At 35.9% G+C, this 24,866-nt stretch overlaps 1 protein-coding gene across 3 annotated transcripts in view; it reads right to left on the minus strand.

Moving 5' to 3' along the window:
• Positions 1 to 4,499: 4,499 nt before the first annotated feature.
• The window catches only part of RAB3IP (RAB3A interacting protein), a 45,721-nt gene continuing 25,354 nt past the window's right edge, over positions 4,500 to 24,866 (minus strand). For all 3 annotated transcript variants that reach the window (XM_082742910.1, XM_082742909.1, XM_082742908.1), the window contains 8 exons: positions 24,186 to 24,281; positions 17,954 to 18,031; positions 16,890 to 17,093; positions 13,796 to 13,924; positions 11,461 to 11,573; positions 7,714 to 7,813; positions 7,556 to 7,625; positions 4,500 to 4,857 (listed from right to left, as the gene is read on the minus strand). In XM_082742910.1, coding sequence (XP_082599036.1) covers positions 4,775 to 4,857; positions 7,556 to 7,625; positions 7,714 to 7,813; positions 11,461 to 11,573; positions 13,796 to 13,924; positions 16,890 to 17,093; positions 17,954 to 18,031; positions 24,186 to 24,281 — 873 coding nt within the window. In that variant the 3' untranslated portion in view covers positions 4,500 to 4,774. The remainder of the gene's footprint in view (positions 4,858 to 7,555; positions 7,626 to 7,713; positions 7,814 to 11,460; positions 11,574 to 13,795; positions 13,925 to 16,889; positions 17,094 to 17,953; positions 18,032 to 24,185; positions 24,282 to 24,866) is intronic.

The following is a 24,866-nucleotide window of genomic DNA, read 5'->3' on the forward strand; positions in this document are numbered from 1 at the left end:
AAATGAAGATCATTTAATAGCTTATTAGCCCACAGGAATTTCCAACTCTGTGGAAGACCTGTTCCAGCCATCTCCTGTTGTTCTATTTATATATTTTTCTTTTTAATATGTGGAATTTCTGTATATAATCTTGATACTAATCTATTCTTGGTTATGAGTTTTTCAAGTATCTTCTCATAGCTTGTAGTTGTCTTTAATATGCCTTTTGATGAACAAAAGTTCTAAATTAACAATTTATAACATAGCACAACTTCCTTTCATGGCCATCTTCTATAGTTTCTTTTGCTTTCAGTTTAGGAAGTTCTTAGAAGGGGCGCCTGGGTGGCTCAGTAATTAAGCCTCTGCCTTCGGCTCAGGTCATGATCCCAGAGTCCTGGGATGGAGCCCACATCGGGCTCTCTGCTCAGCAGGGAGCCTGCTCCCCTCTCTCTCTCTGTCTGCCTCTCTGCCTACTTGTGATCTATCTCTGTCAAATAAATAAATAAAATCTTTAAAAAAAAGTTCTTAGAAGATAGGAAGGTATCCACCTGTATTTTCAAAATATATTTCACCTATAATTTCAACTCTATTTTCTACATCAGAAGTTCTACCATTTCGGGACATTTAAACAGTTGTTTTTTTGTATGGTGTAAGGAAAAAATCCAATTTCATACATTCCTTTGTCTGTTTGCCAGCTCCATTTAATTATAAGTCCTATCATTGACCTACCGCCTTCTCAGTCAATACGAAATTTACAAATACAAGTGGGTCTACTTTGGAGCTCTCTATTCTATCCATTGGCCATTTCTCTATTTCTGCACCGTGTCCCACTTTCTTAAATACTTCTGCTTCATAAAATGTCCTTCTGGTAGGATGAATTCTTCCTCCTTTCTTGTCCTTCAGAAGTGCCTTGGTCATTCTTCATTCTTTACTCTGCCACACAAATTTTGATCAGTTTGTCAATTCCAGCGGAAATTTTGGGATTTAGTTTGGAGATGCATTAAATCTACACATTCGTTTTCTTAAAAAATATTGTCCTTCTACTCATGAACATAGAACACTCTAGTCCTTTTCAATGCTTTTTTAAATTACGTTTTGTAACTTTTCCTCCACAGACCTGGCACATCTTTGGTTAGATTTCTCACTAGGTACTTCAGAATTCTTTTTGCAGTTGTTACATAGGGAGATGGAGAGAAGGGAGTTGAGGGAAATTGGAAGGGGAGATGAACCATGAGAGACTATGGACTCTGAAAAACAATCTGAGGGTTTTGAAGGGGCGGGGGTGGGGGGTGGGAGGTTGGGTGAGCTTGGTGGTGGGTATTATGGAGGGCATGTATTGCATGGAGCACTGGGTGTGGTGCATACAAAATGAATTCTGTTACGCTGAAAAGAAATTTTAAAAAATATCTTATTTTCTAACTGTGGCTGCATATATGTACAGTTCACAAATATATATCGATCCACCTTACTAAACTCTCCAATTATGTCTAATAATTTGATGGGAGACATTTCTATGTAGACACTCATAGCATAATTCTTATTTTTTCCTTCCCAACCACTGTATATTTTCCTCATCTTGCTGCACTAACACTTACAGTACAATTTTGAATATGAGTGAGTACAGTAGTCATCTTTGTTCCATCGTTGATTTTAAAGAAAATGCTTCTAACATTTCCCACCTTAGGATCATGTTTACTATAAGATTTTTTAAGATATCCTTTATCAAGCTGAAAAAATTACAGAATGTTTTCTGCATCTATTGATTGGATGGTTTTTCACTTTTATTCTTTTTAATTTTTTTTCAGTGTTCACTTTTATTCTGTAAATATGAATTAGATTTATACATTTTCTAATATACCATTAAAAAAAAAAAAGTTCAAGTAATCTCTATATCCACTGTGGGACTCAAACTCATGACCATGACCCTGAGATCAAGAATCACATGTTCTACTGACTGGGCCAGTCAGATGCCCCTCTAATATACCATTTTGCATTCCTGGGATAAATGCCACTTGGTCAGTGTGTCATATTGTTTGCTTTTGCATTTCTAACCATGACAAAATGGACCTATAATCTTCCTTTCTTTTACCTGTACGGACTATCCCAATCTGGTTTTGCTATCAAGGTTACACTGGTATTTGATGTATGAAACATAGTAATTCTATTCTCCAGAATACAAGTAAGATTAGAATAGCTCATTCTTTAAAGTTTGTTAAAGCTGTCTATACCTAGAGTTTTATTTGTGAGATTTTTAACTACGCCTCTCCTTGAATAGTAATAGTACTGCTCAGGCTTTTGATTTCTTTTTAATCAAAATACACTTCTAGGAATTTTACCCTTTTGCTTAAATTTTCAAATATATTGGGATGTTCCTAATACTCATGTTTAGTATCTGCAGTATCTATAATGACATACACTTTTCACTCCTTGTATGGGATATTTGTATACTTTCTCTTTTTCTCCATGGTAACTTGACAGAAAGTTTTGTCTATTTTGTTCATCTCTTCAGTCAACACACAGCTTTGCTGATCCTCTATTGCATCCTTGCTTTCTATTTCTGTTCTTATCTCTTTCCTTTACTTTTATCTTGTCCTTCTGTAACTTAATTGAACACAGTTCACTTAAAATATATGATTTAAAGCTGCATATCACATCCAGTGCTCATATCACATGCCCTCCTTAATGCCCATCACCTGATAAATTACTGAACACTACATCTGAAACTAATGATGTATGTTGGCAAATTGAATTTAAGTAAAAAAACAAAAAACAAAAAACAAAAAACAAAAAACGATTTAAAGCTACAAAATTTCCCTTGAAGCACTACTTTCTTTTTTTAAATCAAAGTATAGATGACATATTAGTTGCAGATGTACAAACAGTAATTCAACAATTCCATATATTATGCAATGCCCACATTAAGTACAGTCACTGTCACCAAAGTTAAAATATCAATTATATTCTCTATGCTATACTTTTCATCCCTGTGACTTATTTCACAACTGTATGTTTGTACCTCTTAATCCCCCTCATCTATTTTGTCTGATGCCCACCCCCCTCCCCTCTAGCAATCACCAGTTTATTCTCTGTATTTGAGTGTTTCTATCCATTTGTTTTTCAGAAAATGTTACATTGTAGTTATACTTGCATTTTAACTTGTTTTTAACAAGTTATATAACTTGTATCTTAACAAGTTATACTTGTATTTTAACCTTTCCATGTCCTTATGTTTTATATATTATATTATTCCGTATCACACTATTCATTTCTCTACTTGGTCTTTTTTCCTTTGGTCCTTCACAATTAATTGGTATATCTCTCTTCCATCTAACAAGACTGGAACTTTACCCACACAATCTATGGTCAACCAATGTGTTGACATTGTAAAGAATTTTAATTCTAGATTGTTATATACTTTATTATTTTCTTTACCTTTACCTTTTATTCTTTTAAAGTCATCAAAAATCTCTTTAAGTATCTCTTTTCCCCCAAATCTCTTGCAGCCTCTTTTGGATTTGTTTCTATTCACACTTAGGTACTTTCTCCAAAAGTGTTTTTAATTTGCATCTTTGTATTGAAAATTTTCTGAAGTTTTGAAAGTCTGAGAACATGTTTATTATGTCCTCACATTTGAATAACTATTTATCAGGACATAAAATTCTAGTTTCAAAGTTCTTTTCATGTTCAATTTCAGATTCCTCAGCTTGGTAGGATAGTGATGGTTTCTACCACACCATACCATTCTCAAATATCCTTTTATCTGTAGACTCCTACCCATCCTGGTGATTGAATCTTCTACAGGTAAGGTTGACCAAATCTTTGAGGATAGGATTGAAAACAATGCCATCTTCAGAAAACTAGGTCTCTCATAAAATGCTGCTGTAAAAAATAAATTTGTTCAACTCTATAGAGGGCAATTTGGCAAAGCAGATCAGTATTTTAAAATACACATATAGCTTGACCCAACAATTTTACTTCTAGGCAAGTCTATGTGAAGGAAACAACCCAACAATGTGCAAAGAAGTATGCATAAGGACATTCATCACAGCATTATGATATGAAAAAAATGTTTTAAGCTCATTTCAAAACAAAGTATATTAACATCCTACAGTCAAATCCTACATCATGTAGTGATTAAAGACATGTAGAAAAAATATTTGTTATTTAAGTTAAAGAAGAAAGTCTTTTTGTTTCAGAAATATGCATATGTAGGTAGTAAATATTGAAAGGTAGAAGACTCTTCTTCAGAAATACTAACAGTAGCATTCTCTAGATGGAGAGGGTAGGTGCTGATTTCTTCTTTTTGCCTTCTTTAAATAAAATCCTTCTTTGATGCCCAATCTACAAAACAGATAGAAATAAGCCCATTCTTGTGGGGGGACAGAGCTAATTCTGTCCACTTAGCCTTCTTCCTCGCCACTCATAGGCTGCTATGCAGTTTGAAAGCTACAATTCAATGCATTCAGCATACCCTACACGCTGTGTCAGAGCTAGAAGAGAAAGCAAAAACATATTCAATCTAACGTTGATGTATTTCTTTATTTATTTAGCTTTTTTTGCAACTATATATTACAATCACTAGTACACCTGTAATTCTTTATAGTATGTTCAACTAAAGAGTAAGCAGACACAGCATAGGTCAATTTAAAAGAAATCACAGTACTTCTTAGTGTAATCTGCAAAGAGGGAAAAAGTCTTGGGCCCACTCCTTGGAAATAAATATCAAGTAACCATAAAAATATGCAGCCATTTTCCAGGTGTTCAGGGAGGTTCATGCATGGTCCCAGGCAGAGCATCAGAGTTCCTCTTTGAAATATCCCAGCTTTGCCAATGACATCTCTTTTCTCAACTGCATAACTTCCCAAAACATCTGATCAACTATACAAATAGAAAAGGAGACATGTAAAAATCATAAAATAACATCTTAATTACCTTTTAGCTGTTTCACTGAAAATTTAACATTACTTGAAATGCCAACAGGGCATTTCCTAATGACATACCTAATGCCTTGCCCTATTACTACTAAGTCATAAAAATTTTTTCACAAATTTGTGAGCATCCCAGTTTTATCAATAAATGAGCAATTTTCACCAGTTTTGCTACAACTATTTGTCAGATGTGTCAATGACCACTTTAGTCTGATAGACGGTAGATGCTTCAGTGCCCTGAGCAAATGGAAATCATGTTGCCACTATAAGGAATTACACCCAGTCCTCAATTATTCTCATGTAGGGATCTTCTCACTTTAGTCTGCGACATCTTGCCCATTCCACTATTTATTAACACCAACACAGAGTAAAACAGGAAAAAGAGGAAAACAAAAGACAGTCCAGAGAACTCAGTAACATTCTTTTTGAGAAATAACAGAGAAAGGTTTTGTATATGGCTCAAATTAAAAATAAAAATAAATGTAGAGGGACGTCTGGGTGGCTCAGTTGGTTGAGCAGCTGCCTTCGGCTCAGGTCATGATCTCAGGGTCCTGGGATCGAGTCCGGCATTGGGCTCTCTGCTCAGCAGGGAGCCTGCTTCCTCCTCTCTCTCTGCCTTCCTCTCTGCCTACTTGTGATCTCTCTCTGTCGAATAAATAAATAAAATCTTTAAAAAAAACAAAACAAAACAAAACAAAACAAAAAATGTAGAGGGACGTCTGGGTGGCTCAGTTGGTTGAGCAGCTGCCTTCGGCTCAGGTCGCGATTCCAGCGTCCTGGGATCGAGTCCCACATCAGGCTTCTTGCTCGGCAGGGAGCCTGCTTCTCCCTCTGCCTCTAGCCTGCCACTCTGTCTGCCTGTGCTTGTGCTCTGTCTCTCTCTAACAAATAAATAAAATCTTTAAAAAAAAAAATTTTTAAAATTAAAAAAAAATAAATGTAGAGACTAACTGTAGATTTCAATTCTCCCTACTTTGGAAAGCCCCCTCCTCTGTAAATGGGAAAAAAAGCTGGCTTTATATTTCAGACAAAAAGTCTTCCTCTGACATATCATTAGATTAGAGATTGATTTAGATCAGCAGTTTTCAAGAAGCGGAGATTTTGTCCTCAAGGGTACCTCTGACAAAATGTCTATATACATTTTTCATTACTGGCATCTACAGAGGAAAGCTCAGCAATGATGGGAAACATCCTACAATGTACAAGATAGCCCCCACCTCCACGACAAAGACTTAAGACTTATTCAGCTCAAAATGAGCTTCCCTACAGAACTTACTTTAACAAGGAGAAAAAACACACTTGACAATTTAACTTAACATAAATCATCTCTTCTGTGGCTTAAATCCTATTAACCACCAATAGGTATTAAAAAATATTTCAATTTTATTAAAGTCATAGAAAGTATTGTACACTTTAAACACTACTTTATGCTACTCAGCCTTTTGAAATTCAACATTAATGAGAGGTTTCACCCTCATTCTTCTAGGCATTAAAATCTAATTATATGGGATTCTAAATAAATATGATTCTTCTCATACCAAAGCTTTGAAATGCTAAATTAAGTTTTTATTAGTATGACTAACCTTTCCACAGAATTAAGATTCACTGGTTTACATGACTGAAAGATAACAGGCTTCTAGTTTTTAAATATAAAAATATATTCAGTCCCTAAAAAAATATGAATAGGAAATTTTCTACAATTGAATTCAAACAAAAAATGGGTATGGACCTATCCCTAGCTTAGTATCTGCTATTTGTTTTAAAACAGTCACATGTATTCAAGAAACACTGCTTTGGGGGCACCTGGGTGGCTCAGTCATTAAGTGTCTGCCTTGGGTTCGGGTCATGATCCTGGGGTACTGGGATAGAGTCCCGCATTAGGCTCCCTGCTCAGCAGGAAGGCAGGAGGCCTGCTTCTCCCTCTCCAACTCCCCCTGCTTATATTCCCTCTCTCGCTGTCTCTCTCTGTCAAATAAATAAATAAAATCTTTAAAAAAAAAAAAAAAGAAAGAAAGAAAGAAACACTGCTTTGGAGTTGCTGGGCCTTATGCATTTTCATGCCTGGCATTTAAGCCATGTGGCTACAGAATCATCAGTAATCATGAAAGACTGAATTAAAAACATTAAAACACTTGCATGAGGTTGGCTCTCTTGGATATATCATCTATATGTTTCGGCTGATTCAGCATATAGTAACCTTTATTCCATTCAGAACTATCTTCATGACTGCTTTGTTAATTCACATGTGAAAGTACAAAATACAGAAAAAATTATCATCAGATTCCCATGGTTTTCACCAATTAAAATAAATCTGACCATGTCTAGAGCTCACTTACTTTTATTTCTTAGGCATAATTTCGATAAGCTTTTTACTCCCCTCATATTTGCCACCTGGTTTATCAATATACCCCCCTGAGAGTTATAACAGATTCTGCTTAAAACTCATATCAGAGTAAAATTAGGCAGTTCTAAGGGTTAAATATGTTTTAAAAGACATTAGTTCCCAAATTCTCCACCCATTTTATTAGAACTATGAGAGATTCAATATGAATGTACCAATAATAAAGTTTATTTGAGCATTACTATTATGTCCTATACTTTTTACTGACGTTTATGTAAATATTTTGTAACCAATTAAGAACACTCACCATCCTGCTGTTTCACAAGCCCCTGCTGAATATATCGAATGTATGTAAAAAAGTTACATACAGAGGTGATCTAGGTCAAAAGGAAAAAAAAAGTCATAAACAGTCAAACATCTCATATCAAAGGGGGGTCAGTTAAAATTCATGGTTTAGTTACTTACCCTGTATCTGCAAAAAGGAGAAATATAGTAATAGTTGCTTGAGTCCCCTAATTTAATTCTGTGTTTACAGGACTTACTCTGGCCAGTTAGAGCACATTTTCTGTAAAACAATGACAAAATCTTAGTTTTTTAAAGTTGAAAGCATTTTGCTCCTATCTTCCATAGACGTTTCATGTTCACTAAGACAACAAATATCTGAGACCTAGTATGCAGCCGGCACTATTCTGGATGCACACAGGCCTGAGAAATACAAAGGAGTAAGCCGCCTCCCGAAAGTACTGACTCTCAATAGTTACCTAAGGGTGCACCATCCTCAGAAATACCATCCTTTCTATTCGCACACGCTACAGACTCTCAGATTTCATATGATGGCTTTCTGGCTGGAATGGGGCTCTAAGACTCTAGAGGGCGGAGACTTTATCTATTCAACTTTAAATGCCAGACCAGACACACCAGACATTCAATTACTGTTGGTTAAGTGATAGCCACCTGTCACTCTACTGTTCAATACAGTGATGCTGGTTTATCTATCAGGGCAGACTTTGAAGCAGCCCAGGTGTTACCCTCTTAAGCTAGGACCATGGCTGATCACAACTACCACTCCCTACCCAGGCGAAATAAGTACAGCTGTAATTAAAATAAAGTGGCGGACAGCATTTTAAATAACATTATAGGGGCACCTTGGGTGCCTCAGTTGGTTAAGCGTCTGCCTTTACTCAAGTCATGATCCCAGGGTGCTGGGATCAAGCCCCACATCCGCCTCCTTGCTCAGTGTGGAGTCTGCTTTTCCCTCTCCCTCTGCCTGCTGCTCCCCCTGCTTGTGCTCTATGTCAAATAAATAAAATCTTTTAAAAATAAATAACATTATAAATTATATAGTAACGAAAAATGTTACATGAACATTAAATTTCAGCTATACTTAAATATGATACAAATGTGCCTCCATATTAAGAAAACAAATGGAGGGACGCCTGGGTGGCTCAGTGGGTTAAAGCCTCTGCTTTCGGCTCAGGTCATGATCCCAGGGTTCTGGGATCGAGTCCCAGGGCTCTCTGCTCGGCAGAGAGCCTGCTTCCTCCTCTCTCTCTGCCTGCCTCTCTGCCTCCTTGTGCTTTCTGTCAAATAAATAAATAAATCTTTAAAAAAAAAAAAGAAAACAAACGGAGAATGTGTATTTAAAATAGGATCATTTTGGAGGCACCCGGGTGTCTTGGTTAATTGTCTGACTCCGTTTCAGCTCAGGTCACGATCCCAGGATTGTGAGATTGAGCCCCATGTTGGGCTCCATGCTTAGTGTACAGTCTCCTTGAGATTCTCTCCTCCTCTTTCTCCCTCCCCCATTCACATGCTCTCTCATTCTGTCTTTAAAATAAATAAAATAGTAAGAAAAAAAACTTTATAAATAGGATAATTTTGGAGGTGGCCATTCTGACCACAAAAGAATTACCATATTTTCCCAAAGAAAGTTTGCCTCATTGTTCCTTTCTTAGAAAATTCCTTTAATGAGCTGTAACAATATTCTTAAAACACTAACTACTAGCTTAGGAAGGAGAGAAGATCAAGAAGTTTTAAAACTGCACAAGTGTTGAAGACTTTGGAACTTCCAAAAGTATAATTTACACAAGAAGAAAAGTAAGCATTTAACTGATAGAAATCAACATATACACTACTCTTCTGGAAACATACACCTATTCGTCTAGTATTTTGTCTAATTTTAAAAGGGCTTTGCTAAAGTGGTTTTAAGCATCAACTTCTGAAATAATGAAAGTATTTCTTACCTCATTTCTAAAGCCATCTCTGAACTGTGACACCCAACACACTTTTATATGAGCTAAGGTTCAAGTCAAGTCTTCTGATGTCCAAAGCCAACATTCTGTTAACATGCTCCACACTTCCTCAATACCTCTTAGCAGCTCTAGTCTCCAGATTTTAAACCCTTACCTTGATTTTCAGTTGGGGATGTCAATATGTCTAAACCTAGACCTGCTGTCTTCTTCCCCAAACCAGAGCCCCTCCCACTGACTTCCAAAATATCACACCATTCTTCTAGTCAACCATCTTTAACTCCGTTCCTTTTACTATCCCCACCTGAATCTTTTCCTCTCCAAAGTTCTCTTGAGATTTGTCACATCCTTCCCCCCATACATTCACCATCTTCTGAACACAAAGTTTTTTGTTTCCAGGCCTTCAGTCATATGTACTCTTCTTTACCCAAATTCCACTCCTGCTTCAAAAACCTAGATCAAATCTCCCACTCCTGATCCCCACCCAATGGGACAGGTCTTGGCTTCCTCAAAGTTCCTATAGTGTGAGCCATTTATGTCATGATTTTCTTCACCACCTAATCCATAAGAGGCTTTGGCCAAGGCCGAACTTCACATTTCAGGGAAGAGAATCTTCCAGAAGCTTCTCAACACAACATGCACTACAAACACTGTGGCATCTATCCCCATTCCTACAAGCACAATATCCCTAAACTATGTAATCTGTTCCCTAAGCCCAATCTATGTTATTTTACTAAATTACTACATAAATCAACCTTAACTAGTATCTTCATTTGTCATCATTTGTTATTTGCACAAGTACAGTATGTGCTACATATGATGCAAGTAGAAATTTAAAATTCTATAATAAAAACTGGTATCTACCATACTTAAAATAAGATATATACATAGACCTTAAAAGCACAAAAACTGTTATCACTGATGATCAGGATAAAAATACTCAGGCACTCGTGGAAAGAGGAAAGTTTAGGAATATAAATCCCTTCCCCATGATTCAGAAGCCGTTCTGCTATAGTCACAGCATGCAGGGAGTGTGGTGGAGGTTTGGCTCACAGAGCAAACACATGACCAGGTACTCTCCACAGACAGCTACCTGAACACGAACACTGTGCAATCAGGAAGAACCATGTGACTTCTCCCACAGGCTTTCACACAGACCTATTAGCTCATTTCAAGTGGCCCTTTTTTCTCTACCTTCTCAGTGACCCAGACAGGAGTCAGTTACTGCTTTCCAGCTCTGTCAGATTTCTGGTCCCCTATACAGATCTAGTTCTTAGCCACCAATTAAGCAGCTTCCTCCAAATCTTTCCAAGTCACTTCGCAAACAGCTTTGCTAGAGGTCCTAGGAACCACTGGTTTCAGACTTTCCTCATCCGGGACTGGAGAGTGAAAACCTGCCCTACTATGAAATGTGGGAGTCTTACCTCTGAAGGTTCTAATTGCCAAGTATCTGTCATGTATGAAAGACAGAACTGGTTATTTACTAAAGTGAGAATCCTTTATATGATAGTATGAAAGAGGAGGATTACCGAAATCTTTTTGGCATGCTTGATAAGACCTGGTCTAATTCACTATCTTCCCAAACTATTCTTAATGGCAACCCCCAGGAAGAAATACATTTACACCAAAACCTGTATGTATATGTATAACAAACAAAAACTCTGCTTATGACCCACTAAGCTGATTTTATGATCAACTAATTAGTCACAACATATGGTCTAAAAAATGTCTCTAATACCTGGTCTAAAATACATATTTTTGTAATTAAACGGGCTCTCCTTTGATGCTAAATTGGAAATGCCATGTCTCATACTGTCTGAGGATTTGTCTTTAGGCTGCACAAACTAAATAGAAAACTAACAAGAAATTAATCACATTTAAAACTAAAAAAACTAAATTTATTACAACATATAAAAATTTAAAAACTCAGTGTCTTCCACAAGACATGGTTCTGAAAACGTACTTTGGTCCTCCACATTCGACTGCAGAAGCTTTCACAAATCGAACAGGTTGCAATCCCACCGGTTCAATGCTTAGAGTATTATTTTCCACAGCCTCCAAAACAGCTGAAGCCAACTTCAAAAAAACAAAAAGTATCAGATGATATGCCAGCATTAAAATGTTAAAATTGTATTCTACAGTAAACTGAATTTTTAAAAATTATTCTTTGCCCAAGCTCCACTGGTTTGGTCTTAGGCCAAAAGAAAAGAATGAAACGACATAGTCTTGAATTCTTTTATAACTCAAATATTGTTATGAAAGGCAATGCAGTTATAGCTAACTAACTTTTCCTGTTATCTAGAAGAGAATTGAGAGCACTAATTCCAATCTATATATCTCTTAACCACAATTAACATCCACTAATAATGCCACTTCAAAATGAATACCCTAATGTTTTATTTTGCTAAATTTATACATTTTTTTAATTTTTTATTTTTTATAAACATATATTTTTATCCCCAGGGGTACAGGTCTGTGAATCACCAGGTTTACACACTTCACAGCACTCACCAAAGCACATACCCTCCCCAATGTCCATAATCACACCCCCTTCTCCCAAACCCCCTCCCCCCAGCAACCCTCAGTTTGTTTTGTGAGATTAAGAGTCACTTATGGTTTGTCTCCCTCCCGATCCCATCTTGTTTCATTGATTCTTCTCCCACCCACTTAAGCCCCCATGTTGCATCACCACTTCCTCATATCAGGGAGATCATATGATAGTTGTCTTTCTCTGCTTGACTTATTTCACTAAGCATGATACGCTCTAGTTCCATCCATGTTGTCGCAAATGGCAAGTTTCATTTCTCTTGATAGCTGCATAGTATTCCATTGTGTATATATACCACATCTTCTTGATCCATTCATCTGTTGATGGACATCTAGGTTCTTTCCATAGTTTGGTTATTGTGGACATTGCTGCTATAAACATTCGGGTGCATGTGCCCCTTTGGATCACTACGTTTGTATCTTTAGGGTAAATACCCAATAGTGCAATTGCTGGGTCATAGGGCAGTTCTATTTTCAACATTTTGAGAACCTCCATGCTGTTTTCCAGAGTGGCTGCACCAGCTTGCATTCCCACCAACAGTGGAGGAGGGTTCCCCTTTCTCCGCATCCTCGCCAGCATCTGTCATTTTCTGACTTGTTGATTTTAGCCATTCTGACTGGTGTGAGGTGATATCTCATTGTGGTTTTGATTTGTATTTCCCTGATGCCGAGTGATATGGAGCACTTTTTCATGTGTCTGTTGGCGATCTGGATGTCTTCTTTGCAGAAATGTCTGTTCATGTCCTCTGCCCATTTCTTGATTGGATTATTTGTTCTTTGGGTGTTGAGTTTGCTAAGTTCTTTATAGATTCTGGACACTAGTCCTTTATCTGATATTTTTAAACTGCCAGTCATTCATAACCTAGCAATACATACAATTACAGCTATATATTTGCTGAATTTGTATTTATGTGCACCGGGGCTACCTACAAAAGAACTAGCAGGATTATCAAATATTGAATGCTCAGATGGAGATGGTAGCAACTGATCAACAGCAGATGAAACCAGCAAATTTCTTCAGTCTGGCGAGATTAGTAATCCAGAATGGATTACCCAAAAACAGACACAGAGTCAAAACGAATAACATGTACATCGAAAGTGTTTTACTATCCATTTTAACTTCTCCTTACAGGTAATGTTAAAATTAAATCCTCTAAAGACTTAACTTAAGCCTCTTAGGACTACATTTCTTAAACAGTGACTGACAGGATATTTATAGATAATCCTTCCACATGTAAGAACAAATTAAAATTATGACCTTACATTTGTATAGTATCTTGTATTTTTTTTCAAAGTTTTTGTGTGTACTTTTTCACTTCATTTCAACCTCTTAACAACCCTGACACACAGAAAAGAAAGGCATTTTTCTTCCATTTTAAAGATGAAGAAGCTAAATGTGATTTTTTTGTCATGTACAGATAAATCACATGATCACCTTGGAGTGGACAGAACTTCCTTTCCACTGAACCTTGGACTGAGAATCAAGAACTAAGCCCAACCCCCACATTTTTACTGCTTTACTCTGGTAAAACACATACTTCACTGGGAATGGCCCTCCGCTCATGTAAGCAAAGATGCTCTGTAAATGAATGCCAAGAAATGATCATAATCTTTGTTTGGAATGCAGAAAAGGATAAAACATGACATGTTATTATAACTTAGTCACATAAGAGAAAGTTTTTTACATGACTTAACAAAAGGTACAGGAACTACTCTAACGCATTCCTATTAAAATAAAAAAAAAAAATTACCTCACTTTTTGAGAACGTTAAACATGGAAAGATATCTTCCTGATAAATTTTGTCTAAGAAAGGACACGATCTATCCATTGTGGGATCATCCTTCCAAGATCTGAATTCATTATACAGAGATAAGTCAGCCTGACAAACCAGAAGAAAACAAAAAATAATCTTTTTAAAGGTACAAACATAAAATCACTTTATAAAACCCAAACATAATATAAACATTACCAAGGAAGAAATCTTACTCATTTAAAATAATGAACTGAACCATTCTTGATGCGTTATAATACATGGTACCAACTTTCTTCTTAAAAAAATCCAAACCCCAAATGACTGACTGGCTCTTTTCAATGGATCTATAACAGTGTCCAGTGATGCTACCTTGATTCCTGCCCCACCCCCAGAAATGCTGGAGCTCCTCTTAAGACACATGTGCACATTGCTCTGAATATAAAACAAGTGATAAGTCTTTTCTGAAAATATTGAAAGAGTCATCTGGAGCCAAGTTAATTAAACAGTGTATGAATAAACGGAGACTAAATTGTGAAACTAGTTTGGGTCAAAAATGACACTAACTGTTCCGCTTTACCCGAGGGCATTTTCAAAATAATTTGAAAATGTTTACTCCATAAACAGCAAGACTAAAAGCAGCACATCTGTAATCTCCTAAACAGACTATCTTTAAAACATAACACTTAGGGACGTCTGGGTGGCTCAGTGAGTTAAGCCGCTGCCTTCAGCTCAGGTCATGATCTCAGCGTCCTGGGATCGAGTCCCACATCGGGCTCTCTGCTCCGCGGGGAGCCTGCTTCCTCCTCTCTCTCTCTGCCTACTAGTGATCTCTGTCTGTCAAATAACTAAATAAAAAAAAACTTTAAAAACAACAACAACACATAACACTTAGATATATTTTGGCATTGCAACTGTCTCAATTATCAGCACTAACCCAGGTTGGCACCCATCTTCCTATTCACTCTTCCAGTTGTCCCTCTTTCTTCCTCCCTTTAATAAGTCTTCCCCAAGTATTCTTCCCTCCAGATGCCCTCTACTCAGCTCAATCCTACCTGTCACACACAAGCCACACCCGCCTTCGGCTGCCCAACACGGCCAGTGCCCCTCATCCTCCTGCAGCCCTAAGGCACTCTCATCCAGAAGAGCTGGGCACACCATAAATGACACACTGATGGCCGCTATGGCCTTCAGGACAGCTTAATGGCACGTGAAGGTGATTTATATGACTGTAATAAAAGGCTGAGTATATCCAAGCTTTCCTACACTTTCTTTTAAAGCATATAATGGCACCTTCAGTGTGAATTCTTTTCATTCCAATCCATAAATTCTTTGAATCAAAACTAAAGTCAAGAAGATTAAAAAAAAAAAACAGCATATAAATAATACTTAAATTTCCAAATTCATTTTCTTTGTAAAGTTTACCCTCTAACGGACATAAGCCCCTGAGCAGGCGAGTGGTACTCCAAGGAAAGATTCTAGCTCAAAGGCAGTCACTTAAACTATTACAATCTGGTCTTGCGCCAGGAACCATGGCAAGCACCCCACAGACACTCAACCCTCACAACTGGGAAAGACAGACATTATGATCTTCATTTTTTTTTTAGATAAGAAAACTAGGGCTTAGAGAGGTAAATAACTTGCCCAAGGTTACAGATCAAGAAACCTGTAAAAGTTCAAATTTGTGTCTAAGTGACTCAATCGCAAAGCCCTGCATAATACATGCGTGTGTACTTGCACAGACATGTGTTTTAAGTGCTTTCAGAAACTATGCTGCAAACACTGTTTCTGACTGCCTGTCACATTTTCTCCAGAAACATGGACATGGTTCACTTTCTTTCCAACTGTTTTACCTTTCTCTAAAGCTTATACAGGTCAACTTTATGTTTCCTTTGTCTAATAAAACTTTTTGACAAGTTTTCACAAAACATTAGAATACAAGATATATCTGGAAAACAGAAAGTTATCATTCTGAAGTTGTTTGCTGCTTCTTCACATTTCATGAGGCCTCATAAATTAAAAACAGAACTTTAAATGTCCCATGAGAAAATATTTACACTTTGTAAGTGTATGTAACAGAAAACAAGTTTTATAATCACACTGAGAAACCACAGCAAAATTTGAGTTGTACCAAGCAATTAAAAATGCTAATTAAATTCAAAGAAATTAAAGTTATGATTTTAAAAAGTTTCTGAAATATTTAACATGGATTTCAGATTCCATCACATTCAGATTTGGTCACCTATTGAATGTCTCTCTCACTAGCATCTTTTTTATTAATAGGCAACCAAAATGCAATTCCGTTGAAGTATGTAATGACCTTGATTATTCAATTTAATAAAATCCTAGCTTCCATGCAAAAACTTAACCAAATGAGCAGATACAGCTGCTTAAAGATTAATGATGAACCTGAATAAAACAACGTAAAACATAGCTTTTCAAGGAAAAAAGAGGGGCTGCTCCATGATCAATCCCATTGAAAATGCTCTCTCATTGTATGCAATGATAAAATAAAAAAAAATTTTGTAATTATACAATTTTTACTCAAAGCAGCTCAAAATATTTCCACAGTATCTTAGTTACCTTCACAACATATTTTAAATGATAAGGCTACCATTAGTTCTGGTTTTTGTTGCTTAATTATCTGAATTAACTCTAAGACTCTCTTATTGATATAAAACTCTACCTCCCCCAGAATTTAAGTAAAAGCAATGTGCTGCTCAAGAAAATCACCTTATTTTCACACATTTCTTATATTCATATTCTGCTAAAGCATCTTACCAACAAATTTTGACTAGCTAGATCATTAAAGCCACCCACTCTCCTTTATACAACACATGACAGTTTGCTCCCTAAATTAAGTATCAAGATTAAGAAACTTACCAAGTTTCTAGCAGGTAACTCCAAGGTCAGCCAAGTAGAGAATGGAACTGAAGATTCCCTGAAAGCAGCCAGCTCTAGATAAAGCCTCCCCCATCTTAATACTGCATATTTTGAACTAAAAATTTTGCTGGCAAAAATCATAACTGACAGCTCAGTGGTGAGAATTAATAAGTATCAAGAGAGTCAGAGGGGACAGTCCTTGACGAGTTACCTCTTTGCAGTCTTTTACAATTGGCTGTATCACACTGAGGTCCTGATGACTGCCACTCATAGCACTGCTTGTACTTTTATTTCTTGTATGCCCCCTTTTAAAAGGTGTCTTTCCACCTGGCAGAGGCTCTTGCGTAGGTGATGTTGGAGAACTGGACAAGACAAGGGTCTTCAATGCGGCTACTTCGGCTTGAAGGACATCGATCTTGAAAAGAAATCGACACAGTTCCATACACTATTTCTTATGACAGATGCAGCTAAATGCTAGCTATCTGCTCAAAACACTTTCTTTTCAAAGAGGACATGTAAATTTAATGTATATTTGTGGTGGAGTAATAAAAAGAAAGTGAAACCAAGTTGTTTAATGTTTCTATATGGTTTGCATTGGGCCATGCTTGCATTTCACAACGCGAAATGAAATTTTTAAAATTATCAAAATGTCTAATATTTAATTCCTGTGAATTTTCAAAATGTTCAAAATATAAATAGCTTATGAATAGTTGTGGTTCATTCTTAAAATAATAAAATCTATTAAGAGTTTGGTGGCTTTTTTTCCACATAATGAAGAAAAATAGTGACTTTAAAATGTGATTTAAAGGGACACCTGGATGGCTCAATTGGTTATGCCGCTGCCTTCAGCTCAGGTCAGGATCCTGGAGTCCTGGGATCAAGTCCCGCATTGGGCTCCTTGCTTGGCGGGGAGCCTGCTTCTCTCACCGCCTCTGCCTGCCTCTCTGCCTGCTTGTGTGTACTCTCTCTCTCTCTCTCTCTGGCAAATAAATAAAATATTTTAAATAAATAAATAAATAAAATGTGATTTATGATCCTTTTGATAATATATGTGATTCACAAGACTTAAAATCCTTTGGTTCTAATATAAATGAGCACTAACTGTTCACTATTAATTGCATCTGTGTGGTAGCTGTTTTCTACTTATAGTTTCCAAATCTTCTAAAATAAGGCCCTAATTTACAATAGGAACAAAATCTAACAAATGTTTAAGTATCTTTAAAACAGTAATCACTGATTTTATATTTTTTTACTATTAAAGTAGCAAAGACTTACTTTTCCTTGTGCTTCCTTTAGCTGTTTTTCTGCTGTTGCCTGCTTGACATTTGCTTCTCTCACCATCTTATGAGCTTCCTGAAAAAGTTAAGATCTCAAATTTTGGAAACAAAGTATCTAGCCTTTGTTTTCAAAAAATTTTCAGCAAATGTCTATGACTGTAGCAAAGATATACTACCAAACTTTAACCTGATAATAAATACTCAACATCAACTCTTGAAATAGCAAATGTCATCTGGTAGGTAAACTGGTAGGAATTAGGAATACGTACTTTCTTTTAGTACTAATACCACTGACGTAGCCAAGTTGAGTTCAATCACCCTGATTAATGTTTGTATAAAGACTGCATATGTGATGAAGGAAAATAAACATCCTACATGTCAAACCCAACTTCTCCGTAGTTAGGTTTCTGTAATTTGGCCACAATATATATATACATATTATTAGTCATAGCAAAGACATACAAAAGGGATAAGTAAAAATATTAACACATCACTAATGTTGCAGTTTATAGGAATGATAGCTGAGAACCCTTAGAGCTTCCAATAAAAACAGTCACAAAATTCTATTAAGTGACAATTCTATGCAGAGCAATCTAAAAAGGCAAATCACAGATTAGATATTAATAAGGTCTTATTTGTTTCAGTACCATAAATATGAAACTATAGGTAATTAATTCCTTTTTTTTTAATATTTATTCATCAAAATTTACTCACGACATCTCTTTGTGAGGTACTATTCCAGGTCTTGATAGTATATTGGGGGAAAAAACAAGGTCCCTGTCTCTTAAGGAGCTTACATTCAGTTTACATTCTAATAATCAAATAAAATATCCAAGTAAGAATTCTGGGTTTTACTGTAAGGGCAGTATGAAACCTTATGATCTTTTAAGGAAGAAAGTTACTGATCTTACCTATATTAAAAAAAAAAAAAACAAATTACTCTGTTGTATGGAATAGTCCCATTAAAGATTAAGGATGGACTAGAACCATATACAGGGTGCTTGAGATAATCCCCTGGGATTTAAGAACATGTATGTTAGAACTTCAACTGACAGTTTATGAGAAGGAAGAGAAGGAAGGAGGGAGGAAGGAAGGAAGGAAAGAAATCAGCTTCAAAGACATTTAATATATGTTTGATAATGGCACATAGTAATGTTTGTCAACTATTCAGTGGAAGAGTGAACATTCTCCACATCAGAGTCTGACAGCAGCATTCCCATTTGCTTTTACAGTAGTAATGAACTGAGGATTCTTTATATGCCCATGAACATGACTTTACAGATCACATTAGCTTAAGTAAGAGATGTATTACTATCAATGTTTTATAATGAGATGAGATTAACTGTGAAAATCTCCCATGCACAATTATGCTGGTTATCTTCTATCAAAGTCCTTAACAGCTGCCAATTTAATGAAGTAAAAGTGGTTTTATTCTTAAAATAACAAATGTTTCAGATTTGCTTAATTTTTCTGTGATGACAAGTGGCTGTCAACAGATCACTATTTGGCAGATATTTTCAAAATAATAAACATATCTAATCTGACCCCCTTCAGGATAAGTGACATTTTAACTATAAACGCAAAAGCAACTCATGCTAAGGAGAGATTATCTGTTTAAATGTTTGGAAATGGACTCTGCTTTCCTTAATAGAGGACTGTGCAACTTGGACCAAACTGCCCATGGACAATTAATTAAAGAAGTTGGACTTTTTTTTTTTTTTTTTAATGTGTCTGACGGAATTAGAGAGCTAACAAAATGGTGAAGAACTAGGGGACCAAGACTCAGGAGAAGATGTAAGCCCAGAGAAGAGAGTTGGAATTTGGGGCGACTTTTCCCCCAGAGGTACAAGGGACACAGTGAAGAGGTGTAAGCTACATGTAACTGAGTTGCAAGAGGAGAAAAGAGAGCACTAGAAATGAGGCAGAAGCAGTAGCTGAAAAGATAACGCACTGGACTTGGCAAACTGACAAAAGACATCAAATAGTAGATTCCAAAAAAGTGAAAATTGTCTATCACTCCGTAATTCTAAAGGTGAAAATGATCCAAGTATCCTCTATACCCAGAGTCCATAAACTTCTTCTGGGAAGGGTCAGACAGTAAGCAGCTTGGGCTCAAGAAGCCAGACCTTGTCTGCTGCAGGGTGAAAGCAGCCACAGACAACAAACAGCAGTGAAGGGAGCCATTTCCATAAACATTCATCAGCACTGAAATCTGAATCCCAGTTTTCACATCACAAAGTCCTCTTGGGTTTTTTTGGCCCTAACCACTTACTTAATGTAAAAACCAGTTAGCTCAGAAGGCTACACAAACATAGGCATAGGCTAGTTCCGTCCTGTAGGCTGTAGTGTGCAGACCTCTGATACAAACATTCACATCTCTACGACTTACAGACTTTGAAAACAGAATTTTCTTCCTATCTGGTTAGCAGGGATTCAAATGAAGTTGTTTTTCTTCATTCTTTCTTTAAAATAATGTTTAAACTCAACATCTTCTGATTAATTTGCAAAGACAATTTGTTGGTATGAGAGAAGACAATTCACTAGAGAATATTCTGGAGAAACCTTCACATAACCAGCAATGGAAATGAAAATTCGGTATAATGGTTTCATACAGGAAAAGATGTACTTCTTCCATTTGGATCTATATGTTTGTGAGTTATTAGCTGCATTACATCTAATTTTAAAAAAGGAATTTAGACCAGAACTTCATCTGAATCATAAATTGTTAAAACAAGATTTTCAAAAACAAGGTGGTGACATATTCAATCATACTCCTCTCACTGAATATACACATACACACAATATATTTTAGTGAGACTAAAATATTTTTGTACTATATAAAAAACTTAGTATTTATTACTGACTTGTTTTTTAAAACTGTTATTTTATAATTATATAACACATTATATTAGTGTATATATGTAACTTGTAAGTATATATGCTCTAAAACAGCACCTACCACATAGGTAACCCTAATAAATATTACTTATTTTCATCATAATAAAGGTACATGCTTAAATTTTTCTTTTACAGATGAGGTACATGATCTCAACAGAAGTTTGGCATCTCCTGGTCTAAGTAAGAAATACTGATGGCTTGTAAAGTGATATTAGCAGTTTCATAGTAAAAAGGCATATGCATTTACCTTACATTCCTGAGTTAGTCACAAGATTTTCCTTGTGAATGTGGGATAAAGGAAAGGCCTCACTGAGGACTGCTTCTCTGTGGCCCGAGACAAAGTACCACTTAATGATTTCACAGTACTTAAAACAAGAGTCAGGGTTATGAATTTGAATCCCAACATTGCTCCTTAACCTTTTATGTCTCACTGTCTTCACAGATAAAATGAGCAATTTGCTCTATATGTCTCATAGCATTATGAAGAGAAAACTCGGCATACCATAGACATTTACTAAAACTGGCTGACAAATTGTAAAAGAAAAAAATTTTAAAGCTACCTATCTTTTTTTTTCCATGTCAAATGAAACTACTTTGTAGAGCATTCTTTCACATTCTTTTACAACTACTTTGTAAAGCATTCTTCCTACTTCATTTTTATATTATCTCAAAATCTGAGACACTAGGTGGGAATATATAAACATACAAACATACATAAAATTTTATAGTTCTTATATTTTATATTTTAAGACCCAACTTTGCTACAAAGTAATTATATTCAAGATTATTCATACACAACAAATTCCTATTTTGAATTTACATGTTAAGTTTATCAAAGCTGTGCATATTGTATTTATTCAAAATAATCTTTAATTCTTAAAAAACTATATATACATATTACCTAAAATATAAGCAAAAAGTCTTTTCATAAGACAATGGTAAACTGAGATCATGAATACACAACAGACCACAGAAAAATTTCTAGCAACTTTTTACAAAATTCATAAATAACTGGTCTGAATACAATTTTCTTCTTACTGAAATCATCTTTTGTCAGTATAACTTCTTTCTCAGAAAGTATACACGGTGTCAAGGCTATTAGCCATTGTCAGGTCAGAGAAAGATCAGGAGTTCCAAAACTTTTTTTTTAAGATATACATTTTAACTTATTGCAAAAACTGCGTTTCTGGTCCTTCACATTCTGCTATGGAGAGGGAGAAGTTTCCTCTAATTTCTTTTCTTCCAACTTCATCTAACAGAATATACGTGCAAGTGCAGACAAGAGGAACTAAGCAGGGCTAAAATTATTGGTGGGCAGGTGAGAAGTTTAGTATATTTGCTTTCTTCTAGTATCCATATATCATTACAAAATTCTCTTCTGGCCAGACAACACTGGAAGAAAAAGTCTAAGGTTTCTACTACTTCTACAAACAAAAATTAGTAAGTCATACAGCTCTTATCCTCTAGTCTCTGATGACTAGTTAACAAAAAAAAATAATAAATCAGTTCATGAAAAAAAATGACCCCCAAAAAAGAACACAGGGCAAAGGGACATGGAGCAGAGGGAACAAGGAAAATCCACATCTGAAGAAACCCACATGTAACTTGTTTACGACGTTACTTGTAATGATAGAAATGGTGGAATATGCAATTGGTGGGTTATGACTCTCATGACAATGACCATGTAAGTTAATATGAAAACATGTTATTTGAGGAAAAAAATACAAAATATATTAGGATTGAAATTATGCATACTTCTAAAACTGAAATAGATTTTGTATAAATAAAAATAATACAAGGGGAAAAATTTAAAAATTTTTCTAAAATTTGTTACTACACTTGAAATTAAAAACAAATTTTTAGAGGGAAAAAAATAAGTATTTAAGTAATCTCTACACCCAACAGGGGGCTCAACTTATATAACCCTCAGATCAAGAGTAACATGCTTTCCTGAATGAGCCAGCAGGCACCCGAAAAAGAAATTATTAACAAGGATAATGGCATTAGTCATTCCGTAACACACCAACCTTTTTGAATAAGGAACCATTTTTGGTTTTGGTTTTCTTTTCAAGTAAGCTCTTTATCCAGCATGGGGCTCAAGTTCATGAACCCAAGGTCAAGAGTCGCATGCTTGACCAACTAAGCCAGCCAGGCACCCCTGAATAAGGCACTTTTAAACGCTCAAGGTCTTAACCCAAAACGGGCATTCTATAACAGTGGTTCTTAATCAAATTAAGTACTGTCCTCTCCCCATCCAAGTTTACAACTTGCAAAAGCTGCCAAAATGATCAAGCAGTATGACTAGCATTTTGGGGCCAAAGCCAAGTATGATGGTTAATATTATGTGTCAACCTGACAAGGCCACTGGATGCCAGGTATTTGGTCAAACATTATTCTGGGTATTTCTATGAAGGTGTTTCTGGATGACAGTAACATCTGAATTGGTAGGTTAACTAAGGCAGATTGCCCTCTCTCCATAATGTGGCTGGGCCTCATGCAATCAGCTGACAACTTAAACAGAACAAAAAGGCTGAGCCCCTGGAGTACTAGCGAATTTTTCTGCCTTCAAACTCCAAGTGAAACATCAGCTCTTGCTGGGTCCCAAGCCTGTAAGCCTTGGGACTAGAACTGCATCATCGGTTCTCTAGTTCTCGGGCCTATGGACTTGGACCACAACTACACCATCAGCTCTCCTGGGTCTCCAGCCTGCTAACTCACCCCGCAGATCTTGGGAATAGCCAGCCTCCATAATCACCTGTGCTCATTCCTTATTATCAATCTCTTTTTATATACAGTATATGTATATATACACATCTTATTAGTTTTATTTCTCTGGAAAACCTTGATTAATACATTAAAAATGAAAAATGACAATGTCAATGGCACCCCATTTGACAAACATGCTTGAGTTGAGCAGAAATTGTGGTCCTGTTGGCAGCCTGGAGATAAACAGGTGGGCCTTCTAACAATCCTCAAACCATCATCTATCAGAGAGCTACCTCAGGGCTTCCTATCTTGGTTGTAAGTCATATTATAAGATTACCCTAAAGCAACCCCTAAATACTTGATAAAAACAAAATTAAAATTTACCTCCTTTCTTTCTACATAGACATTTTTTAAACAACCTGATACTGGTAGCCCATAGAATCTTTTCATTTTCCCATCATTTTAAGTTGTAGACTCTATATTTCTTGAAGATTAAATTTTTCTTAGATGACTTATAAATTATGTGTGAAGCTAAGCATATCTTTTCCAAGACGCCCTCAAAAAACAATTCTATCAATATATAAAAATCAAGATGTTGCTCTTGGCCAAGACGTAAATAGACCAACCTCAAACAGACTAGCTGTGAGTTCCTCCAATTCCTGTCCAAGTTGATCTCGTACTTTAGAAAGCCTCTCACACTCTTCATCTTTTAACTTCAGTTCCTATGAGAAATCGATCATTTTATGTTGAATTTCCATAGTTTGAAGTTAGATTCAGCAGACTATATAATCTTTACTAATAAAATTACAATATATTAATAGTCCCCTCCTACAATGTTCACACTTAAAATGTTTATTTAGCACTTGCTATGTGGAAGACAATCAGGCAAATCTAAAATTATAAATAAATCTTACTCACATATTAAATTTTCATGTTTCTTTCATGAGACATCCAAAGATTATGATTACATATTACATGTGAAAATAAACAATTAAATGACTTTATTCTTTTTTCCCTTTTCTCTAAACATATTTATTTCCATCCAGAAAAAAATTTAATTCCATTTATCCATTTCAATAAAAATTGAGTGGGTTTTTTTCATATTTACTTTAAAATTTGTTCACTTACAGATAACTTTAAGTACCATATGGCAATTAGTCTAAAATTTCCATTAGGAGACTATACCCATTTAGTACTGCAACCAGAGGCAAATGATACATATTTGCACTTAAAACTAAGAAGAATGAAAACAACAAGATCACACCCTCATTTCTAGGACTTCTCAAGCAGATGCTTTAAAAAAATCT

Source organism: Mustela nivalis (genome assembly GCF_964662115.1).
Source record: "Mustela nivalis genome assembly, chromosome: 7".
Lineage (NCBI taxonomy): Eukaryota > Metazoa > Chordata > Mammalia > Carnivora > Mustelidae > Mustela > Mustela nivalis.